The 20468-nt window shown below is 41.8% G+C and overlaps 1 protein-coding gene across 1 annotated transcript in view; it reads left to right on the forward strand.

Annotated features, from left to right (window-relative positions):
* The window catches only part of LOC109891289 (receptor-type tyrosine-protein phosphatase gamma), a 244603-nt gene extending 232033 nt beyond the window's left edge, over positions 1-12570 (forward strand). Inside the window, exons 15-29 of the mRNA XM_031825446.1 lie at positions 2027-2118; positions 4834-4930; positions 5022-5104; positions 5268-5402; positions 5662-5796; positions 6234-6406; positions 6635-6770; positions 6961-7107; positions 7329-7422; positions 7717-7793; positions 8176-8304; positions 8429-8575; positions 8879-9021; positions 9104-9239; positions 9480-12570. Of these exons, the coding sequence (XP_031681306.1) occupies positions 2027-2118; positions 4834-4930; positions 5022-5104; positions 5268-5402; positions 5662-5796; positions 6234-6406; positions 6635-6770; positions 6961-7107; positions 7329-7422; positions 7717-7793; positions 8176-8304; positions 8429-8575; positions 8879-9021; positions 9104-9239; positions 9480-9626 (1871 nt within the window). The 3' untranslated portion in view covers positions 9627-12570. The remainder of the gene's footprint in view (positions 1-2026; positions 2119-4833; positions 4931-5021; positions 5105-5267; positions 5403-5661; positions 5797-6233; positions 6407-6634; positions 6771-6960; positions 7108-7328; positions 7423-7716; positions 7794-8175; positions 8305-8428; positions 8576-8878; positions 9022-9103; positions 9240-9479) is intronic.
* Positions 12571-20468: the final 7898 nt, after the last annotated feature.

The raw sequence follows: 20468 nt of genomic DNA on the forward strand, positions 1-20468 counted from the left end.
GGTGCATGGAGCCAAAACTCTGACACAGCTGGTCTAGTGTGTTTGCCTGCCTGCACATGAATGTCTTTGTTCCACCTTTCATCACATCCCTTCTCTCCTGAAAAAGGCTAAATGTGTGCACAGCTGCACAGTTCTAGCAAATCCAAATGTGCCCATAGTATTTTAATCAGCTCCATTGATTAGTGTGTAAATGGAAGACGGTTGACAAATGGACACTCAAACAATCCCCCAATCACCTTTAACCATGTAACCATTGAAGTGAGTCAGGGAGTGCCTGTCTGTCAGTGGACCCAGCTGGGATTGCGTATTGGCTGTAATATCACACACCAGCACCAGCAGACAAACCCAGCAGCTGTTTCCTCTCTCCACACACACACACACACACACCCTTTGTCCTGATGGCTTTCTCTGTGTGACAGTAGCCTCCCCATCACCTCTCCTCCCTAATGGATAATTTGGGACTGATGTGGCTCATCTAACACAGATGCCACCCCCTCTAAACATCCATATTAGACAATTATGTCTCTTTGTCCGCCAGTGTGACATGGCTATTCAGTGTTCTTCTCAACATAAACGACAACATGTCTAGATGTGTCCACACATTCATCCTTTTTATCTGTAAGAATCTCCGTGAAGCATTTCAGTGTGTGATGATGATGATGCGTGACTTGTGTTATTCATATCTGTACTACTGGGGTAGTTAATTAGTCTCAGTGGGAGGCTGTGTGGGATGTGCTGATTTAGGATCAGTTTAGCCTTTTAGATCACATTGAATGAGATATAATGGACAGGGAGGACCTGATCCTAGAGCAGCACTCCTACTCTGAGACGTTTGGCCCCATATACGTTCTTCTCTGAAAGTGTCTGTGGGAGAGGCAGTGAATGCTGGTTCATTTGTAATGCTGTGCCACACTAGAGTAGCGCAGTGGTACGTTGGAAATCTAAGGAATACAGGCTGAAGGGATATTAAAATACCTGCTCTTTCATTTGTCTGTCTGAAATATGGAAGCAGTTACAAACGTAGGAAGGTTCTAGACAGGATATTAATCTTGTTATTCACACCCCTGGACCTTTTCCACATTCTGATGTTATAGCCTGAATTTAAAATGTATGGTATGTCCACATGTGTGTCTTTCTAAGTGTGGTATGTCCACATGTGTGTCTTTCTAAGTGTGGTATGTCCACATGTGTGTCTTTCTAAGTGTGGTATGTCCACATGTGTGTCTTTCTAAGTGTGGTATGTCCACATGTGTGTCTTTCTAAGTGTGGTATGTCCACATGTGTGTCTTTCTAAGTGTGGTATGTCCACATGTGTGTCTTTCTAAGTGTGGTATGTCCACATGTGTGTCTTTCTAAGTGTGGTATGTCCACATGTGTGTCTTTCTAAGTGTGGTATGTCCACATGTGTGTCTTTCTAAGTGTGGTATGTCCACATGTGTGTCTTTCTAAGTGTGGTATGTCCACATGTGTGTCTTTCTAAGTGTGGTATGTCCACATTTGTGTCTTTCTAAGTGTGATATGTCCACATTTGTGTCTTTCTAAGTGTGGTATGTCCACATGTGTGTCTTTCTAAGTGTGGTATGTCCACATGTGTGTCTTTCTAAGTGTGATATGTCCACATGTGTGTCTTTCTAAGTGTGGTATGTCCACATGTGTGTCTTTCTAAGTGTGGTATGTCCACATGTGTCTTTCTAAGTGTGGTATGTCCACATGTGTGTCTTTCTAAGTGTGGTATGTCCACATTTGTGTCTTTCTAAGTGTGATATGTCCACATTTGTGTCTTTCTAAGTGTGGTATGTCCACATGTGTGTCTTTCTAAGTGTGGTATGTCCACATGTGTGTCTTTCTAAGTGTGGTATGTCCACATGTGTGTCTTTCTAAGTGTGGTATGTCCACATTTGTGTCTTTCTAAGTGTGGTATGTCCACATTTGTGTCTTTCTAAGTGTGGTATGTCCACATTTGTGTCTTTCTAAGTGTGGTATGTCCACATTTGTGTCTTTCTAAGTGTGGTATGTCTTCCTACAGATGACATGGATGCCATCCCTGTCAGGCAGTTCATCAAACACATCATGGAACTCTACTCCAACAACTTGCACGGGTTCTCTGAGGAGTTTGAGGTAGGAAGTAACACAATACATTTTGATCTCTCAGCCTTTCTCCGATTGTTGAGGGGAGTGTGTGTCTGAGTCTATGATATTCAGCTTTATGGTTTCTGTGTGTGTAGTGGTGTACATTACTGCCTATGTCTGTGAGTGTGTAGGTGTGTACAGTATGCCTATGTTTGTGTAAACACTATGACATGTGTACAGGGCATGTGCAGTATGTATACTGAAAGAAATATATAAATACAACGATTTGACTGATTTACAGTTCATTTCAGGAAATCAGTCAATTAAAAGAAATCCATTAGGCCCTAATCTATAGATTTCACATGACTGGGCAGGAGCGCAGCATAGGCCCACCCACTGGGGAGCCAGGCCCAGCCAATCAGAATGAGTTCTTCCCCACAAAAGGGCTTTATTACAGACAGAAATACTCCTAAGTGTCATCAGCAGTCCGGGCGGCTGGTCTCAAAGGATCCCGCAGGTGAAGGAGCCGGATATGGAGGTCCTGGGCTGGTGTGGTTACACGTGGTCTGCGGTTGTGAGGACGGTTGGACGTACCGCCAAATTCTCTAAAACGACATTGGAGGCAGTTTATGAGAGAGAAATGAACATGAAATTATCTGGCAACAGCTCTGGTGGACATTCCTGTAGTCAGCATGCCAATTACATGCTCCCTCAACTTGAGACATCTGTGGCATTGTGTTGTGTGACAAAACTGCACATTTTGGAGTGTCTTTTTATTTTCCTCAGCACAAGGTGTACCTGTGTAATGATCATGCCGTTTAAACATCTTCTTGATACGCCACACCTCTCAGGTGGTTGGATTATCTTGGAAAAAGAGAAATCCTCACTAGCAGGGATGTAAACAAATTTCTGCCCAAAATCTGAGAGAAATAAACTTTTCGTGCGTATGGAACATTTCTGGGATCTTTTATTTCACCTCATGGGACATGAGACCAACACTTTACGTGTTGCTTTTAATATTTTTGTTCAGTGTATTTATACTGAAAGAAGTGTGTGTTGTGGAGCAGATGGCTGAGTGTGAGGCAGGTTAATTAACAGTCTAGTTGCTGGTTGGCTGGACAGGAACACACTGTCTCTGTGATCAGGTGGAGGCTCAAAGCTAACACTTCTCCAGAGGGAACACACTGCACGCACTGCACACAGACACACAGACACACACAGGTGGGTGCAGGTGAACCTACATTATTCATACTATGTCAATCAAACAGAGTACAGACATACAGCCGCAACACTAGGCTAATTGTCCCAGATGTATGGATTAGAGGTCGACTGATTAATCAGATTGGCCGATTAATTAGGGCCGATTTAAAGTTTTCATAACAATCAGAAATCTGTATTTTTGGGTGCCGATTTGCCAATTTTTTTTTTTATACAAATTTAACTAAGCAAGTCAGTTAAGAACATTCTCATTTTCAATGAGGGCCTAGGAACGGTGGGTTAACTGCCTTGTTCAGGGGCAGAACAACAGATTTTCACCTTGTCAGCTCGGGGGATCCAATCTTGCAACCTTACAGTTAACTAGTTCAATGCAATACGACCTGCCTCTCTCTCGTTGCACTCCACAAGGAGACTGCCTGTTACGCGAATGCAGTAAGCCAAGGTAAGTTGCTAGCTAGCATTAAACTTATCTTATAAAAAACAATCAATCATAATCACTAGTTAACTACACATGGTTGATTATACTACTAGACATTATCTAGCGTGTCCTGCGTTGCATATAATCTGACTGAGCATACAAGTATCTAAGTATCTGACTGTGCGGTGGTAGGCAGAAGCAGGCGCGTAAACATTCATTCAAACAGCACTTTTGTGCGTTTTGCCAGCAGCTCTTCGTTGTGTGTCAAGCATTGCGCCGTTTATGACTTCAAGCCTATCAACTCCCGAGATGAGACTGGTGTAACCGAAGTGAAATGGCTGGCTAGTTAGTGCGCGCTAATAGCGTTTCAAACGTCACTCGCTCTGAGCCTTGGGGTGGTTGTTTCCCTTGCTCTGCATGGGTAACGCTGCTTCGATGGTGGCTGTTATCGTTGTGTTACTGGTTCGAGCTCAGGGAGGAGCGAGGAGAGGGACGGAAGCTATACTGTTACACTGGCAATACCTAAGTGCCTATAAGAGCATCCAATAGTCATAGATTAATGAAATACAAATGGTATAGAGGGAAATAGTCCTATAATTCCTATAATAACTACAACCTAAAATGTATTACCTGGGAATATTGAAGACTCATGTTAAAAGGAACCACCAGCTTTCATATGTTCTCATGTTCTGAGCAAGGAACTGAAACGTTAGCTTTCTTACATAGCACATATTGCACTTTTACTTTCTTCTCCAACACTTTGTTTTTGCATTATTTAAACCAAATTGAACATGTTTCATTATTTACATGAGGCTAAATTGATTTTATTGATGTATTATATTAAGTTAAAATAAGTGTTCATTCAGTATTGTTGTAATTGTTATTGTTACAAATAAATAAATAAATCGTCCGATTAATCGGTATCGGCTTTTTGGTCCTCCAATAATCGGTATCGGCATGAAAAATCATAATCGGTCGACCTCTAGTATGGATACACACACAACTATACAAACCGTATGATAATAATATATTTCAAACATATCAGACCATTTGATATTAACTGATCAGACCATTTGCTGTTGGAAAAATAAATAGTTTTCTTCCCCTCTTGACCTCTCTCTCCCTAGGAGGTTCAGCGTTGTACGGTGGACCTTAAGATCACTGCAGAACATTCCAATCATCCTGACAACAAGCACAAAAACAGATACATCAACATCGTGGCCTGTAAGTCAACACTGACAGCCTGTTATATTCATGTGTGATGTTAAAAAGGCAATGCAGAATGAGACTAATATTCCTTTCATCTATCTCCCAGACGATCACAGTAGGGTGAAGTTACGACCCCTGGCTGGCAAGGATGCTAAACACAGTGACTACATGAACGCTAACTATGTAGATGTAGGTCAACCAACTGCTTTAGATGTATTTAGTTGCTATTCTAAGTGTTTTTATGTATGCTGTGTTCTCTTTCTTTGTCATTATATATGCTCTGGTACTCACCAGTACTTGGGTTCTGTGTGAGTGTACTGCTGTCACTCAGCCCCTCGTCTCCTCTCAACAGGGTTACAACCATCCCAAGGCCTACATCGCCGCCCAGGGCCCTCTCAAATCCACCTTCGAGGACTTCTGGAGGATGGTGTGGGAACAGAACACCGGTATCATCGTCATGATCACCAACCTGGTAGAGAAAGGAAGGGTAGGTGGTCTCTCTCTGACTGTTGGTGTTACTGTTGTCTTTCACAATGGATGATATACAGCTGGCTTTTAAAGAGCGTATCATATTGTTGTTTGACAAGGAAGTTAAGATTAATACTGTTGTCTTTTTCAGAGAAGATTAGATTAATACTATTGTCTTTTTCAGAGAAGATTAGATTAATACTGTTGTCTTTTTCAGAGAAGATTAGATTAATACTGTTGTCTTTTTCAGAGAAGATTAATACTGTTGTCTTTCACAGAGAAAATGTGACCAATACTGGCCCACAGAGAGCAGTGAGGAGTATGGCAACATTGTGGTGACTCTAAAGAGTACTAAAGTTCACGCCTGTTACACACTGAGACAATTCCTCATACGGAACACCAAAGTCAAAAAGGTATGTCCCAGTGCTACAATACCTGTACAGTACGTCTACAGTACTGAGATGTTTGTCCATGGTGCTTGTGTTGGGGACACCTCCGCTTAGGGCTGCTTTCCCCAGACACACATTAAACCGAGTCCTGGATAAAATCACTAAGAATCATGTTCAATAGAAATCCTCCATTGAAATTGTTTTTGGACTAGGCCTAAGGAAATTGTTTTTGGACTAGGCCTAAGGAAATTGTTTTTGGACTAGGCCTAAGGAAATTGTTTTTGGACTAGGCCTAAGGAAATTGTTTTTGGACTAGGCCTAAGGAAATTGTTTTTGGACTAGGCCTAAGGAAATTGGCCCTTTAGCCAGCAGGTCTTCCCTTGTGTGCCTTATTCTTTCGTATCTGCCAAGTGGACATACTCCAGCCAGTTCAATCTTAAATGTCATCCATGTTGTTTCAGGGTCAGAAGGGCAACCCGAAGGGGCGTCAGAACGAGCGGATGGTGATCCAGTATCACTACACCCAGTGGCCTGACATGGGCGTTCCGGAATACACCCTACCTGTCCTCACCTTTATAGGGCGCTCCTCTGCAGCACGCGCACCTGGCATGGGCCCTGTCCTAGTGCACTGCAGGTACAATAGCTCTCTCGAAAAATGATGTTCTCTAAACATGGATTACGCCCATGTTTACTGCAGAGAGGGCGATGCTCTATCCTAGTGCACAAAATCATCTTCCTCATCATAAGAAGTCATCAGAAACACCACTAGTTTTCATTGATGTCTCGTCTACGATCAGTAATACAGCTCCTTCTATGGGTCTCCTGTGGTAGTTAGTAGGTAACATGTGTTTTGGTTGTGTAGTGCTGGAGTCGGGAGGACGGGTACGTACATCGTCCTCGACAGCATGCTGCAGCAGATCAAAGACAAAAGCACAGTCAACGTCTGGGGCTTTCTCAAACACATCCGCACACAACGCAACTACCTGGTCCAGACAGAGGTGTGTGTGTTTGTGTGTGTGACAAATGACACCTCCGATAAACCTACAAAGTTCATACAGCTACAGTAACTGCCGAAGGGAATGTCATCTCCTACACAATGTTACACTAGCTAGAGAGATCTTCTCCATAAGCTCAGTGGTTCTCTCCAGTCTAATTCCTCCTCCCTCTGCCCTTTCCCTTGGACTATAGGAGCAGTATGTGTTCATCCATGATGCCCTGATGGAGGCCATCCTGGGCAGTGAGACAGAGGTACCCGCCTGGCAGCTCCATGGTTACGTCAACAGCATCCTCACCCCCGGCCTGGGGGGCCGCACCCGCCTCGACAAGCAGTTCAGGGTATGATGAACCCCAGCCTCCTTTGGTGTAGCATAGTGTAGTTCGTACTGTATGTCTTTCAAACTATAAGGAACAGAGCCTTTTAGAGACTCCATAGTTGAAGGACTACAGTGTACTGAACACTGTAATACATGTCACATACACACATAATAAACATTAAACCCGTTCGTGGTGAGATTTTTCTATCTCACAGCACAATCTTGCTACCTCTATCTCTCCAGCTGCTGACCCAGAGTAACGGCAGCTTCGTGGAGTGTTTCAGCGCCCAGAAAGACTGCAACAAGGAGAAGAACCGCAACTCCTCAGTAGTTCCATGTGAGAACAGTATTTCTATAGATACTATCCTAGGCTACATTATCAAATACCCTGTCAATTCTCCATCATCTACTGCACTGAGTGAGATAATGAGGTGTCATGCTTTGCCAGGTCACCCCGAGACATTATAGAAAGAGTTTGAGTTAATTACCCGGCCATGTTATTATGCCATAGAGAAAGTGCTTTAGTTGCCACAGCAACAATTACTGTATGTTCATTATTATCTAGTACTGTATCATGGCACCCTAACGCCTTGGGTGTGATTGAATGCATGTATTTTTTCTCCCGCTCTAGCGGAACGAGCTCGCGTAGGACTGGCCCCTCTCCCTGGAATGAAAGGCACAGACTATATCAATGCCTCCTACATAATGGTATGATACTGCTATTCCGCACACACCACACCATGCTCACCACACACACTCTGTCTAATGATATCTTCTGTTCCCTTGATGATTATAATTACCCTGCATTTCAAACTGTTATTGTGTGAAGCCTGTTACTGAATAATAGTCAATTATGTATTATAAGTAATAATTAATACTGAGAAATTGAGACAAGGGCCTGTACACAGTACTCATCACATTCCGACCGTAACTTTTTAAAACTCATTTAGATCAAATGTAAAACCCAACAGACACCTTCTGATGTTTAGACAACGTAAAAGTAATTGGGTAATCATGTTATAGAAGATTTTCTGAGTTGTTGACTATGTATGAGTGCTTACATATTGATCTTCAACCATGGGCCACGCAGGGTTACTACAGGAGTAATGAGTTCATCATTACCCAGCATCCTTTACCCCACACCACCACAGACTTCTGGAGAATGATCTGGGACCACAATGCCCAAATCATCGTCATGCTTGCAGACAACCATGGTTTGGTGAGTAGAGTACCTGGCCAGAAGGTTACAACATTTAGTCAAGTAGCGCTCTACTGTTCTCGCCTGGTTACACACACATACATTACACACATCTAACCTGTATGTCTGCTGTATGTGTATTTAGGCTGAGGATGAGTTTGTGTACTGGCCGAGCAGAGAGGAGGCAATGAACTGCCTAGCTTTCACCGTCACCCTGATCAGCAAGGACAGACTGTGTCTCTCCAACGAAGAACAGATCATCATCCACGACTTCATCTTGGAGGCGACGCAGGTACAGTAACCCTTCACCTTTGACCTTTCACAAGTAAACTCTCACCTGTGTGAGTGTATAAAACCCTCTCAGACCCTGTCATACCTGTACGCAGATGGCAGGGCCATGTGTGTCCCAGAGTGATCCTTCAAGCTGGATAGGAAAGTAGTATTTGAATACATTTAGAAGTTAATTATTCCCATTAATACAAACTAAGTGTCATCAGATGGGCTTTAGCTAAACTACAGTGCTGGCCTGAGGTAGCGGTACTGTATATTCAGTGTCCTAGTTGTCTGTCTTGTCAAATATCTCTCCCTCTAACAGGATGACTATGTCCTGGAGGTGAGACATTTCCAGTGCCCTAAATGGCCCAACCCCGATGCCCCTCTCAGCGGTACCTTTGAGCTCATCAACGTCATCAAAGAGGAGGCTATGACCCGAGACGGACCCACCATTATACACGATGAGTAAGTGTGTGTGTCGGCATGCATGTATTGGTATATCAGGAGTATGTATGTGTGTTAACATGTCCCTCCATGTCCCTGGTAGATTTGGGGCAGTGTCTGCAGGGACTCTGTGTGCCCTCACCACCTTGTCTCAGCAGTTGGAGAGTGAAGGGGCTGTGGATGTCTATCAGGTGGCTAAGATGATCAACCTCATGAGGCCGGGAGTCTTCACAGACATAGTGAGTTCACCCATGACCCAGTCAGAAGGTTTGGTGCTGTCAGGCTTCAATAATCACCAATAAGCAATACCTTTTTTAACTTAAGCAAAATCTCCAGTCAGTCATAGGAACAAATATCACTTGGTGGTTGTCATTGCTCATTCTGACATGTCAACAATCTTAGAATAGACCTAGAAGTATCATTTAAAGTTGTAACATTTTTCTCTCTGTCTTCCTCTCTCCCTGTGTCTCTGTCTCCAGGAGCAGTACCAGTACCTGTACAAGGCCATGCTGAGCCTGGTGAGCAGCAGAGACAGTGGGATCAGCCCCATCTACATGGACACTAATGGAGTCGTGGTCATCATTGACCAATCAGATCCTGCTGAGAGCATGGAGTCGCTGGTCTGACTGGTTACTGGTCTGACTGACCACACCATCATCCGAAGGCACTTAATTTGTACAACTCTGAGGAACAAAGAGAACTTTGGCGGACTTTCCTTGAGGCCTTTTTAGCCAGAAATATTGGTTAAATGAATAACCTGATTACCTTTTTTACACTGATATAAACTTTTTTGATATTTATTTTTTTCTTCATAATTGTTTGTCTTAATTGTTATCCTGCTGAGAGTTGTTAACTGTTACATTGTTTCACGCGAGGAAAAAGAAAGCGTCTCTGTCCAGTTTACACTACACTGTCGGTGTTACTGCCTAAAACCCTGTTAGATAATACAGTACCATTAACGAGACCCTGGCTCCACTGTACTCTACACTCATTGGATCTCTTTGGATTGTGGCAAAGAAGAGACTGTAGCTTCAATGAATGAAGAATGAGGACCAAGGACAACCCTGAAGGTCAACATGGTCCAGTCCAATAGATTTCTCAATACAGATTATCAGAGTTCAGTGTATGACAGTACAGCTCACTTAACAAGCATTGCAACACATCGGGTCAACTCTTCGGTTAGACTTTATTGTCGTATTCCGTCTGTAGATGCTCTACAGATTTATCAGTAAGATTTCAACTCTACTACTTACAGATTGCCTTATAGAAATGTAAAGGTCATTTCCGAAATGCAGCGTTTACGTGATTGCAGTCTCCGCTAACGCAGGAACATTGCCTTTACATTTCTATCAAGTTGTAATGCTGAATTTCTGCGACACAGATTGAATAGAGCCCTTAATTCCTACATACTCTCCCTTAATTCCTACAAATGCAATGAGTGAGAGTAGGATAATGTTAAAGAAAAAAGATTAATATGAAAATATAAAGGTCTATGATGATCACACAGCATAGATTATAACTTCCAAGAAGATTGGTCCTTGAAGTAAATATGTACATGACCTTGAAATAGCAAATTACACGAATGTTATAAATGAAATATGTATAAAGCATAAAGTTAATAATAATAACAATAATAGTTACAGGCAAAAACTTTTTTTTGCTGCCAATAACCATTTCGTGACAAATGAGCATGTAGGCTGTGTTTACACAGGCAGTGCTATTCTGATATTTGTTTCACTAATTGGTCTTTCGACCAATCAGATCTGAAAAAGATCTGATGTAAAAGAAATCTAGGATTGGTCAAAAGAGTTAGGCGGCCTGTGTAAATGCAGCCATAGTAAGTCAGGACTTTTCTTCAAATGTTGGAGAGTTGTGACTTCATTTAACAAGATACTCGTTGAGAGAGAAGAGCAAAAAATAGGAACAAATAGGAAAATACAGCATGTATGTATCAGTACAGGATACAGTATAGATGGGTAAAGTAGATGTATGTATCAGTACAGGGTACAGCTACAGGATACAGTATAGATGGGTAAAGTAGATGTATGTATCAGTACAGGATACAGTATAGATGGGTAAAGTAGATATTGTGGTTTGGTGTAGGCGTTAGATAAAAACAACCTATTTTAGCCCAGTTAAAACAACATGGAGCAGTATGGACTGACACATTGGACTGGGTTTTAGGATAAAAGCTTCATGTGACACTTGTTTACATTTTGGGCAAACAACTTTGTTGCAATTTTCAACCATGTCTTTGGTTATAATGACAGTAAAACACTTCACCCTCCAGATTATGTTTAGACCAAGAACTCCATTCATATGGTAAAATGAAAGCCATGTTTAATATGACGTAAACTCCGTTGTAATGGAACAATTGATGCCAGACGAGTCACATGTAGACCTGGGTTTAGAAACTAACTAGTATAATTTATTAAAACAAAATTGACAATATGGGTCTCAGTGTGTCCAAGCACCAATCCACACAAGGCGAGAGGAGGAATGACAGAGTATACAAAACCAGTTGCTTAATATGATCAAGTATATAGTCATATGGATTACAAAACAATAGAAATCGTAATATAAAGCAATGAATGTTCACAGTAGTTGTTGTAATACCACTTTAAAAAAATCTAAGTAATGGGTACAATTTACAAATAGAATGGAGATATTTGGGTAATAAAGGAATAGTATGTATAATCTCCAGATTATAAATGCTCCTGGGATAAGGTGTGTTTTACTGAATAAGAAGCGTTGGGTATACTTTATTTGGATAGTCCTGATAGAGCATCTACAGATGGGCATACCATCAACAAACGATCTGTTGATAAGCAACTGCTTGCTAAGGTTACGGTCAGAGTCAGGTATAGAATAAGGTTTAGGGTAAGGGTTACATTTAGGATAAAGGTTAGGGCTATAGAGCCCCAAGGCTCCAAATAAACACGTAGACCGACATCACATTCCAGCACAAGTCCATTACTGCATCTAAAATAGCACCCTATTCTCTATATAGCGCCATACTTTTGGGCTCCTGAGCAGCATTCTAAGGCACTGCATCTCAGTGCTAGAGGCGTCACTACAGACCCTGGTTCGATTCCAGGCTGTATCACAACCGGCCGTGATTGGGAGTCCCGTAGGGGTTTTGATCTTAGCTGACTTGCCTAGTTCAATAGAGGTTAAATTAAATTAAATACTTTTGGTGAAAAAGAGTGCACTATATAGGGAATAAGGTACCATGATTATTTTTTTGTTCTGTCTGGGTAAAGAATGTTATTACTCCCCTTTTGAATATCAGACCAATTTGTGCTATGGATGGAAAACATCCAGGGAGTCACTGAGTAAAGTTTGCTGACTCAATCCATCTAAGTTCAGCATTCATTCTATTTTGTAAACTTGAAGATAAAGAAATGTTTTTTCCATTTATTATATTCTGTCATTGTATGATTGTACCATGGTGTTGCATTACTATGGTACTGTTATATGATATCATGTTATTGAAGTTTAATAGTGCTATTTAATACGTAAATTGTATTGCTATACATTAAATAAAGTATTGGTTTTGATGTACTTCAACCTGGTGTTGTGTATATGTCAGATTGACCAAAGTATAAGGCAAGGTTTGAATTGGGTTGTGTCACGTTCTGACCATAGTTCTTTTGTGTTTTCTTTGTTTTAGTGTTGGTCAGGATGTGAGCTGAGTGGGCATTCTATGTTGTATGTCTAGTTTGTCTTTCTATGTTTGGCCTGATATGGTTCTCAATCAGAGGCAGGTGTTAGTCATTGTCTCTGATTGGGAACCATATTTAGGTAGCCTGTTTTGTGGTTGTTTGTCTTCTGTCTTTGTGTCTAAGCACCAGATAGGACCGTTTTGGGTTTTTCCACATTTGTTGTTTTGTAGTGTTCACATTTGTTGTCCTTATTAAAAATGTTGAACACTAACCACGCTGCATTTTGGTCCTCCTCTCCTTCAACGGAAGAAAACCGTTACAGGTTGTACTATTATCAAATACAATTTTAATTGTCACATGCTTTGTAAATACTGTTGAAGTCGGAAGTATACATACACCTTAGCCAACTACATTTCAACTCAATTTTTCACAAATCCTGACATTCAATCCCAGTAAACATTCCCTGTTTTAGGTCAGTTAGGATCACCACTTTATTTTAATGTGAGATGTCAGAATAACAGTAGAGTGATTTATTTCAGCTTTTCTTTCTTTCATCACATTCCCAGTGGGTCAGAAGTTTACATACACCCAATTAGTATTTGATAGCATTGCCTGTAAATTGTTTAACTTGGGTCAAATGTTTCGGGTAGCCTTCCACAAGCTTCCCACAAGTTGGGTGAATTTTGGCCCATTCCTCCTGACAAAGCTGGTGTAACTGAGTCAGGTTTGTAGGCCTCCTTGCTTACACACACACTTTTTCAGTTCTGCCCACAAATTTTATATAGGATTGAGGTCAGGGCTTTGTGATGGCCACTCCAATACTTTGACTTTGTTGTCCTTAAGCCATTTTGACACAAATTTGGAAGTATGCTTGGGTCATTGTCCATTTGGAAGACACATTTGCGACCAAGCTTTTAGTTCCTGACTGATGTTTTGAAATGTTGCTTCAATATATCCACAATTTTCCTTTCCTCATGATGCCATCTATTTTGTGAAGTGCACCAGTCCCTCCTGCAGCAAAGCCCACCCACAACGTGATGCTGCCACCCCCGTACTTCACGGTTGGGATGTTGTTCTTCGGCTTACAAGCCTCCCCCTTTTTCCTCCAAACAAATTGATGGTCATTATGGCCAAACAGTAATATTTTTGTTTCATCAGACCAGAGGACATTTCTCCAAAAAGTATGATCTTTGTCCCCATGTGCAGTTGCAAACTGTAGTCTGGCTTTTTTATGGCAGTTTTGGAGCAGTGTCGATATAGGACTCGTTTTACTGTGTCTATAGATACAGTGCCTTGCGAAAGTATTCGGCCCCCTTGAACTTTGCGACCTTTTGCCACATTTCAGGCTTCAAACATAAAGATATAAAACTGTATTTTTTTTGTGAAGAATCAACAACAAGTGGGACACAATCATGAAGTGGAACGACATTTATTGGATATTTCAAACTTTTTTAACAAATCAAAAACTGAAAAATTGGGCGTGCAAAATTATTCAGCCCCTTTACTTTCAGTGCAGCAAACTCTCTCCAGAAGTTCAGTGAGGATCTCTGAATGATCCAATGTTGACCTAAATGACTAATGATGATAAATACAATCCACCTGTGTGTAATCAAGTCTCCGTATAAATGCACCTGCACTGTGATAGTCTCAGAGGTCCGTTAAAAGCGCAGAGAGCATCATGAAGAACAAGGAACACACCAGGCAGGTCCGAGATACTGTTGTGAAGAAGTTTAAAGCCGGATTTGGATACAAAAAGATTTCCCAAGCTTTAAACATCCCAAGGAGCACTGTGCAAGCGATAATATTTAAATGGAAGGAGTATCAGACCACTGCAAATCTACCAAGACCTGGCCGTCCCTCTAAACTTTCAGCTCATACAAGGAGAAGACTGATCAGAGATGCAGCCAAGAGGCCCATGATCACTCTGGATGAACTGCAGAGATCTACAGCTGAGGTGGGAGACTCTGTCCATAGGACAACAATCAGTCGTATATTGCACAAATCTGGCCTTTATGGAAGAGTGGCAAGAAGAAAGCCATTTCTTAAAGATATCCATAAAAAGTTTGCCACAAGCCACCTGGGAGACACACCAAACATGTGGAAGAAGGTGCTTTGGTCAGATGAAACCAAAATTGAACTTTTTGGCAACAATGCAAAACGTTATGTTTGGCGTAAAAGCAAAACAGCTCATCACCCTGAACCTACCATCCCCACTGTCAAACATGGTGGTGGCAGCATCATGGTTTGGGCTTGCTTTTCCTCAGCAGGGACAGGGAAGATGGTTAAAATTGATGGGAAGATGGATGGAGCCAAATACAGGACCATTCTGGAAGAAAACCTGATGGAGTCTGCAAAAGACCTGAGACTGGGACATAAAGCCAAATCTACAATGGAATGGTTCAAAAATAAACATATCCAGGTGTTAGAATGGCCAAGTCAAAGTCCAGACCTGAATCCAATCGAGAATCTGTGGAAAGAACTGAAAACTGCTGTTCACAAATGCTCTCCATCCAACCTCACTGAGCTCGAGCTGTTTTGCAAGCAGGAATGGGAAAAAATTTCAGTCTCTCGATGTGCAAAACTGATAGAGACATACCCCAAGCGACTTACAGCTGTAATCGCAGCAAAAGGTGGCGCTACAAAGTATTAACTTAAGGGGGCTGAATAATTTTGCACGCCCAATTTTTCTGTTTTTGATTTGTTAAAAAAGTTTGAAATATCCAATAAATGTTGTTCCACTTCATGATTGTGTCCCACTTGTTGTTGATTCTTCACAAAAAATACAGTTTTATATCTTTATGTTTGAAGCCTGAAATGTGGCAAAAGGTCGCAAAGTTCAAGGGGGGCGAATACTTTCGCAAGTCACTGTACTTTTGTACCTGTTTCTTCCAGCATCTTCACAAGGTCCTTTGCTGTTGTTCTGGGATTGATTTGCACTTTTCGCACCAAAGTACGTTTATCTCTAGGAGACAGAACACGTCTCTTTCCTGAGCGGTATGACAGCTGCGTGGTCCCATGGTGTTTATACTTGCGTACTCATGTTTGTACAGATGAACGGGGTACCTTCAAGCATTTGGAAATTGCTCCCAAGGATGGTTTTGGCTGATTTCTTTTGATTTTCCCATGAAGTCAAGCAAAGAGGCACTAAGTTTGAAGGTAGGCCTTGATATACATCCACAGGTACACCTCCAATTGGCTAAAATTGTCAATTAGCCAATCAGAAGTTTCTAAAGCCATGACATCATTTTCGTGAATTTTCCAAGCTGTTTAAAGGCACAGTCAACTTAGTGTATGTAAACTTCTGACGCACTGGAATTGTGACACAGTGAATTATAAGTGAAATACTCTGTCTGTAAATAATTGTTGGAAAAATAACCTGTGTCATGCACGAAGTAGATGTCCTAACCGACTTGCCAAAACTATAGTTTATTAACAAGAAATGTGTAGAATGGTTGAAAAACAAGTTTTAATGACTACAACCTAAGTGTATGTAAACTTCTGACTTCAACTGTAAATACACAATGAGCAACGACAGTTAGGCTATATACACGGGGTTCCAGTACAGAGTCAGTGTGCAGGGGTTTGAAGAAATTGCGATAGATACAGTATGTACAGTTCATTCAGAAAGGATTCAGACCGCTTGACTTTTTCCACATTTTGTTACATTCCAGCCATATTCCAAAGTGGATTAAAATGGGTTTTTTTTCCCCCTCATCAATCTATACACCATAATGACAAAGCAACAACAGGTTTTTAGAATTTTTGAAAATGTATAATAAAATACAACTGGATATATCACATTTACATAAATCAAATCAAATGTATTTATATATAGCCCTTCGTACATCAGCTGATATCTCAAAGTGCTGTACAGAAACCCAGCCTAAAACCCCAAACAGCAAGCAATGCAGGTGTAGAAGCACGGTGGCTAGGAAAAACTCCCTAGAAAGGCCAACACCTAGGAAGAAACCTAGAGAGGAACCAGGCTATGTGGGGTGGCCAGTCCTCTTCTGGCTGTGCCGGGTGGAGATTATAACAGAACATGGCCAAGATGTTAAAATGTTCATAAATGACCAGCATGGTCAAATAATAAGAATCACAGGCAGAACAGATGAAACTGGAGCAGCAGCACGGCCAGGTGGACTGGGGACAGCAAGGAGTCATCATGTCAGGTAGTCCTGAGGCATGGTCCTAGGGCTCAGGTCCTCTGAGAGAAAGAGAGAATTAGAGAGAGCATACTTAAATTCACACAGGACACTGGATAGGACAGGAGAAGTACTCCAGATATAACAAACTGACCCTAGCCCTCCGACACACAAACTACTGCAGCATAAATACTGGAGACAGGAGGGGTCAGGAGACACTGTGGCCCCATCCGATGACACCCCCGGACAGGGCCAAACAGGAAGGATATAACCCCACCCACTTTGCCAAAGCACAGCCACCACACCACTAGAGGGATATCTTCAACCACCAACTTACCATCCTGAGACAAGGCCGAGTATAGCCCACAAAGATGTCCGCCATGGCACAACCCAAGGGGGGGCGCCAACCCAGACAGGAAGATAACATCAGTGACTCAACCCACTCAAGTGACGCACCCCTCCTAGGGTCAGTATGAAAGAGCCCTAGTAAGCCAGTGACTCAGCCCCTGTAATAGGGTTAGAGGCAGAGAATCCCAGTGGAAAGAGGGGAACCGGCCAGGCAGAGAGAGCAAGGGCGGTTCATTGCTCCAGAGCCTTTCCGTTCACCTTCACACTCCTGGGCCGGACTACACTCAATCATATGACCCACTGAAGAGATGAGTCTTCAGTAAAGACTTAAAGGTTGAGACCGAGTTTGCGTCTCTCACATGGGTAGGCAGACCAGTCAATAAAAATGGAGCTCTATAAGAGAAAGCCCTGCCTCCAGCTGTTTGCTTAGAAATTCTAGGGACAATTAGGAGGCCTGCGTCTTGTGACCGTAGCGTACGTGTAGGTATGTACGGCAGGACCAAATTAGAGAGATAGGTAGGAGCAAGCCCATGTAATGCTTTGTATGGTAGCAGTAAAACCTTGAAATCAGCCCTTGCCTTGACAGGAAGCCAGTGTAGGGAGGCTAGCACTGGAGTAATATGAAATTTAGGGAAAAAAATGGTTCGAGTCAGGATTCTAGCAGCCGTATTTAGCACTAACTGAAGTTTATTTAGTGCTTTATCCGGGTAGCTGGAAAGAAGAGCATTGCAGTAGTCTAACCTAGAAGTGACAAAAGTATGGATTCATTTTTCTGCATCATTTTTGGACAGAAAGTTTCAGATTTTTGCAATGGTACGTAGCTGGAAAAAAGCTGTCTTTGAAACAGTCTTGATATGTTCTTCAAAAGAGAGATCAGGGTCCAGAGTAATGCCGAGGTCCTTCACAGTTTTATTTGAGACGACTGTACAACTGTTAAGATTGATTGTCAGATTCAACAGAAGATCTCTTTGTTTCTTGGGACCTAGAACAAGCATCTCTGTTTTGTCTGAGTTTAAAAGTAGAAAGTTTGCATCCATCCACTTCCTTATGTCTGAAGCACATGCTTCTAGCGAGGGCAATTTTGGGGCTTCACCATGTTTCATTGAAATGTACAGCTGTGTGTCATCTGCATAGCAGTGAAAGTTAACATTATGTTTTCGAATGACATCCCCAATAGGTAAAATATATAGTGAAAACAATAGTGGTCCTAAAACGGAACCTTGAGGAACACCAAAATGTACAGTTGATTTGTCAGAGGACAAACCATTCACAGAGACAAACTGATATCTTTCCGACAGATAAGATCTAAACCAGGCCAGAACTTGTCCGTGTAGACAAATTTGGGTTTCCAATCTTTCCAAAAGAATGTGGCGATCGATGGTATCAAAAGCAGCACTAGGGTCTAGGAGCACGAGGACAGATGCAGAGCCTGAAAGGGGGTGGAGACCAGCACAAAGACAGGTGAAACAGATCAGGGCGTGACAGGTAGTGGTAAAGTGACTAGGCAACAGGAAAAATAATAGGCAGTTGTTCAAAACAACTTGGAACTCGGAAATCCCAGACTTACGACTTCAGTGCCTTCAAAATAACTGGAAACTCCGGAAAAAACGTGCTCCTACTGGGAAAAATCTATTTGAAAGGTCATCTAACTGGAAATTACAACTTGGGAACTCTGGCCTCTTTCTAGAGCTCTGACTTTCCGACCTGAAGATCACTGACGTCATGATTTGACCTCGTATTTTTCAGAGTTCCCAGTTGTTTTGAATGTGGCAAGTAATAGCAGCGTATGTGATGAGTGTGGAAGTGTGTGTGTGTGTTTGTGCGAATGTGTGCCTGTGTGTGCGTGTTATGTGTCAGTGTGTGTATGTGTGAATATGTGGGTAGAGTCCAGTGTGTACAGTGGTGTGTATTCATGGATGCCAAGGGAAGCCAGACATCCACCAAAAATGTTCCAAGTAAAAAACATAAAAAATAATTTATTTATTCTCTTTGTGTTTCATAAATTTCCTTCAATGGGCAAGAGGATACTGAATGTATCTCACCGTAGAAAGCATCCGACCAAACAAAACTCTGTCTGACTCAGTATGTGTAGGATATCTATCTGATGCTGTCAGATCAGAAAGAGTATGACATTGTTGCCGCCTATAGCATTGAATGCAAGGGAAGCAAGTGAGCATTTGGCCTCCCTTGATACATTTAAAAAAATAATAGCCAATCAGTGTAGAGCTAAACTGAGTGAGCTCAGCTGTGAATGGTCGTGGCGCACCAAAAAAAGTATCAAGGGAAGCCAGTTTGGATTTGACTTCAAGCCAATCACATCACAAGCCAAATGGAATTATTGACAGAATTTTGTTTTTATTGTTGAATCTCGTTGTGTTGTTGTCCACCGGTGTCTAGCTAGCTAGCTAAAATCAGCCCTTTCCTAAATTAGACATGGGATGGAGATAGGGATTTGGACCTGTGGTTTTACTTAATTTTCCCTACTAGCCAATGATTATAACGGTGATTCTGATCCAACCATAAAAGTCATACATTGTGCCCCTGGCCCGAGAGGATGGAATTTCAACATGTAGCTAGATGTAGTATACTAATGTTAACTAGCTGGCCTGGTGTATCGTTACCCGTGAAAGGAAGTTCGGCTAGCAAGCAAGTATTTTAGTCAGGTAGCCTAGTACATCAAAAACTAAAGGCATGTACTGTATGACAGAATCATAGACAACATGAAAGAGGAGGATGGCATTGGTGTGAGTAAACATGTTTGTGTACACACACACACACACACACACACAGAAATCAGTCCCATGCACAGCCACATCATGTTTACCTTACGTAGATAGGAGTAAATCATTTTTTTGTATATTTTAGTTTTCAGACTAAGCACAGGTGATTAGATAACATTGAAGTTGAAATTGTGCTGGAATAGTGGAGGCAGCTCCTATTTTCTTTTCAACTTACGATAACTCGCAGTGGTTCTAAGTAAATAGTTGTTTAGTGGTCCAAAAATGTGGGAAACATAACCTTGCTTGACCATGCTGTAGGTCATGTAACTGTTTGTTACATGCAATATGCTTTGTGGACTTCACCGGACAGGTTCCTCTCCAGTTTTGTAATGAAACAAATGTGTGGTTGAATTTATTCTGCCACTGTGTCTTCTTATTGTCTCGGCCTTAGGCCTATATATTATGGCGTCAAGGCATATTAATTAATAATTGAGCAAATAACACAATAATCACAACACATGGGGTGTAATATGGCTTTTTTTCTGGATTGGCTTCCCCGGTGATTTTACCCACGCACCGCTACTGACCGT

This window comes from Oncorhynchus kisutch, linkage group LG5 (genome assembly GCF_002021735.2).
Source record: "Oncorhynchus kisutch isolate 150728-3 linkage group LG5, Okis_V2, whole genome shotgun sequence".
NCBI classification, from domain to species: domain Eukaryota; kingdom Metazoa; phylum Chordata; class Actinopteri; order Salmoniformes; family Salmonidae; genus Oncorhynchus; species Oncorhynchus kisutch.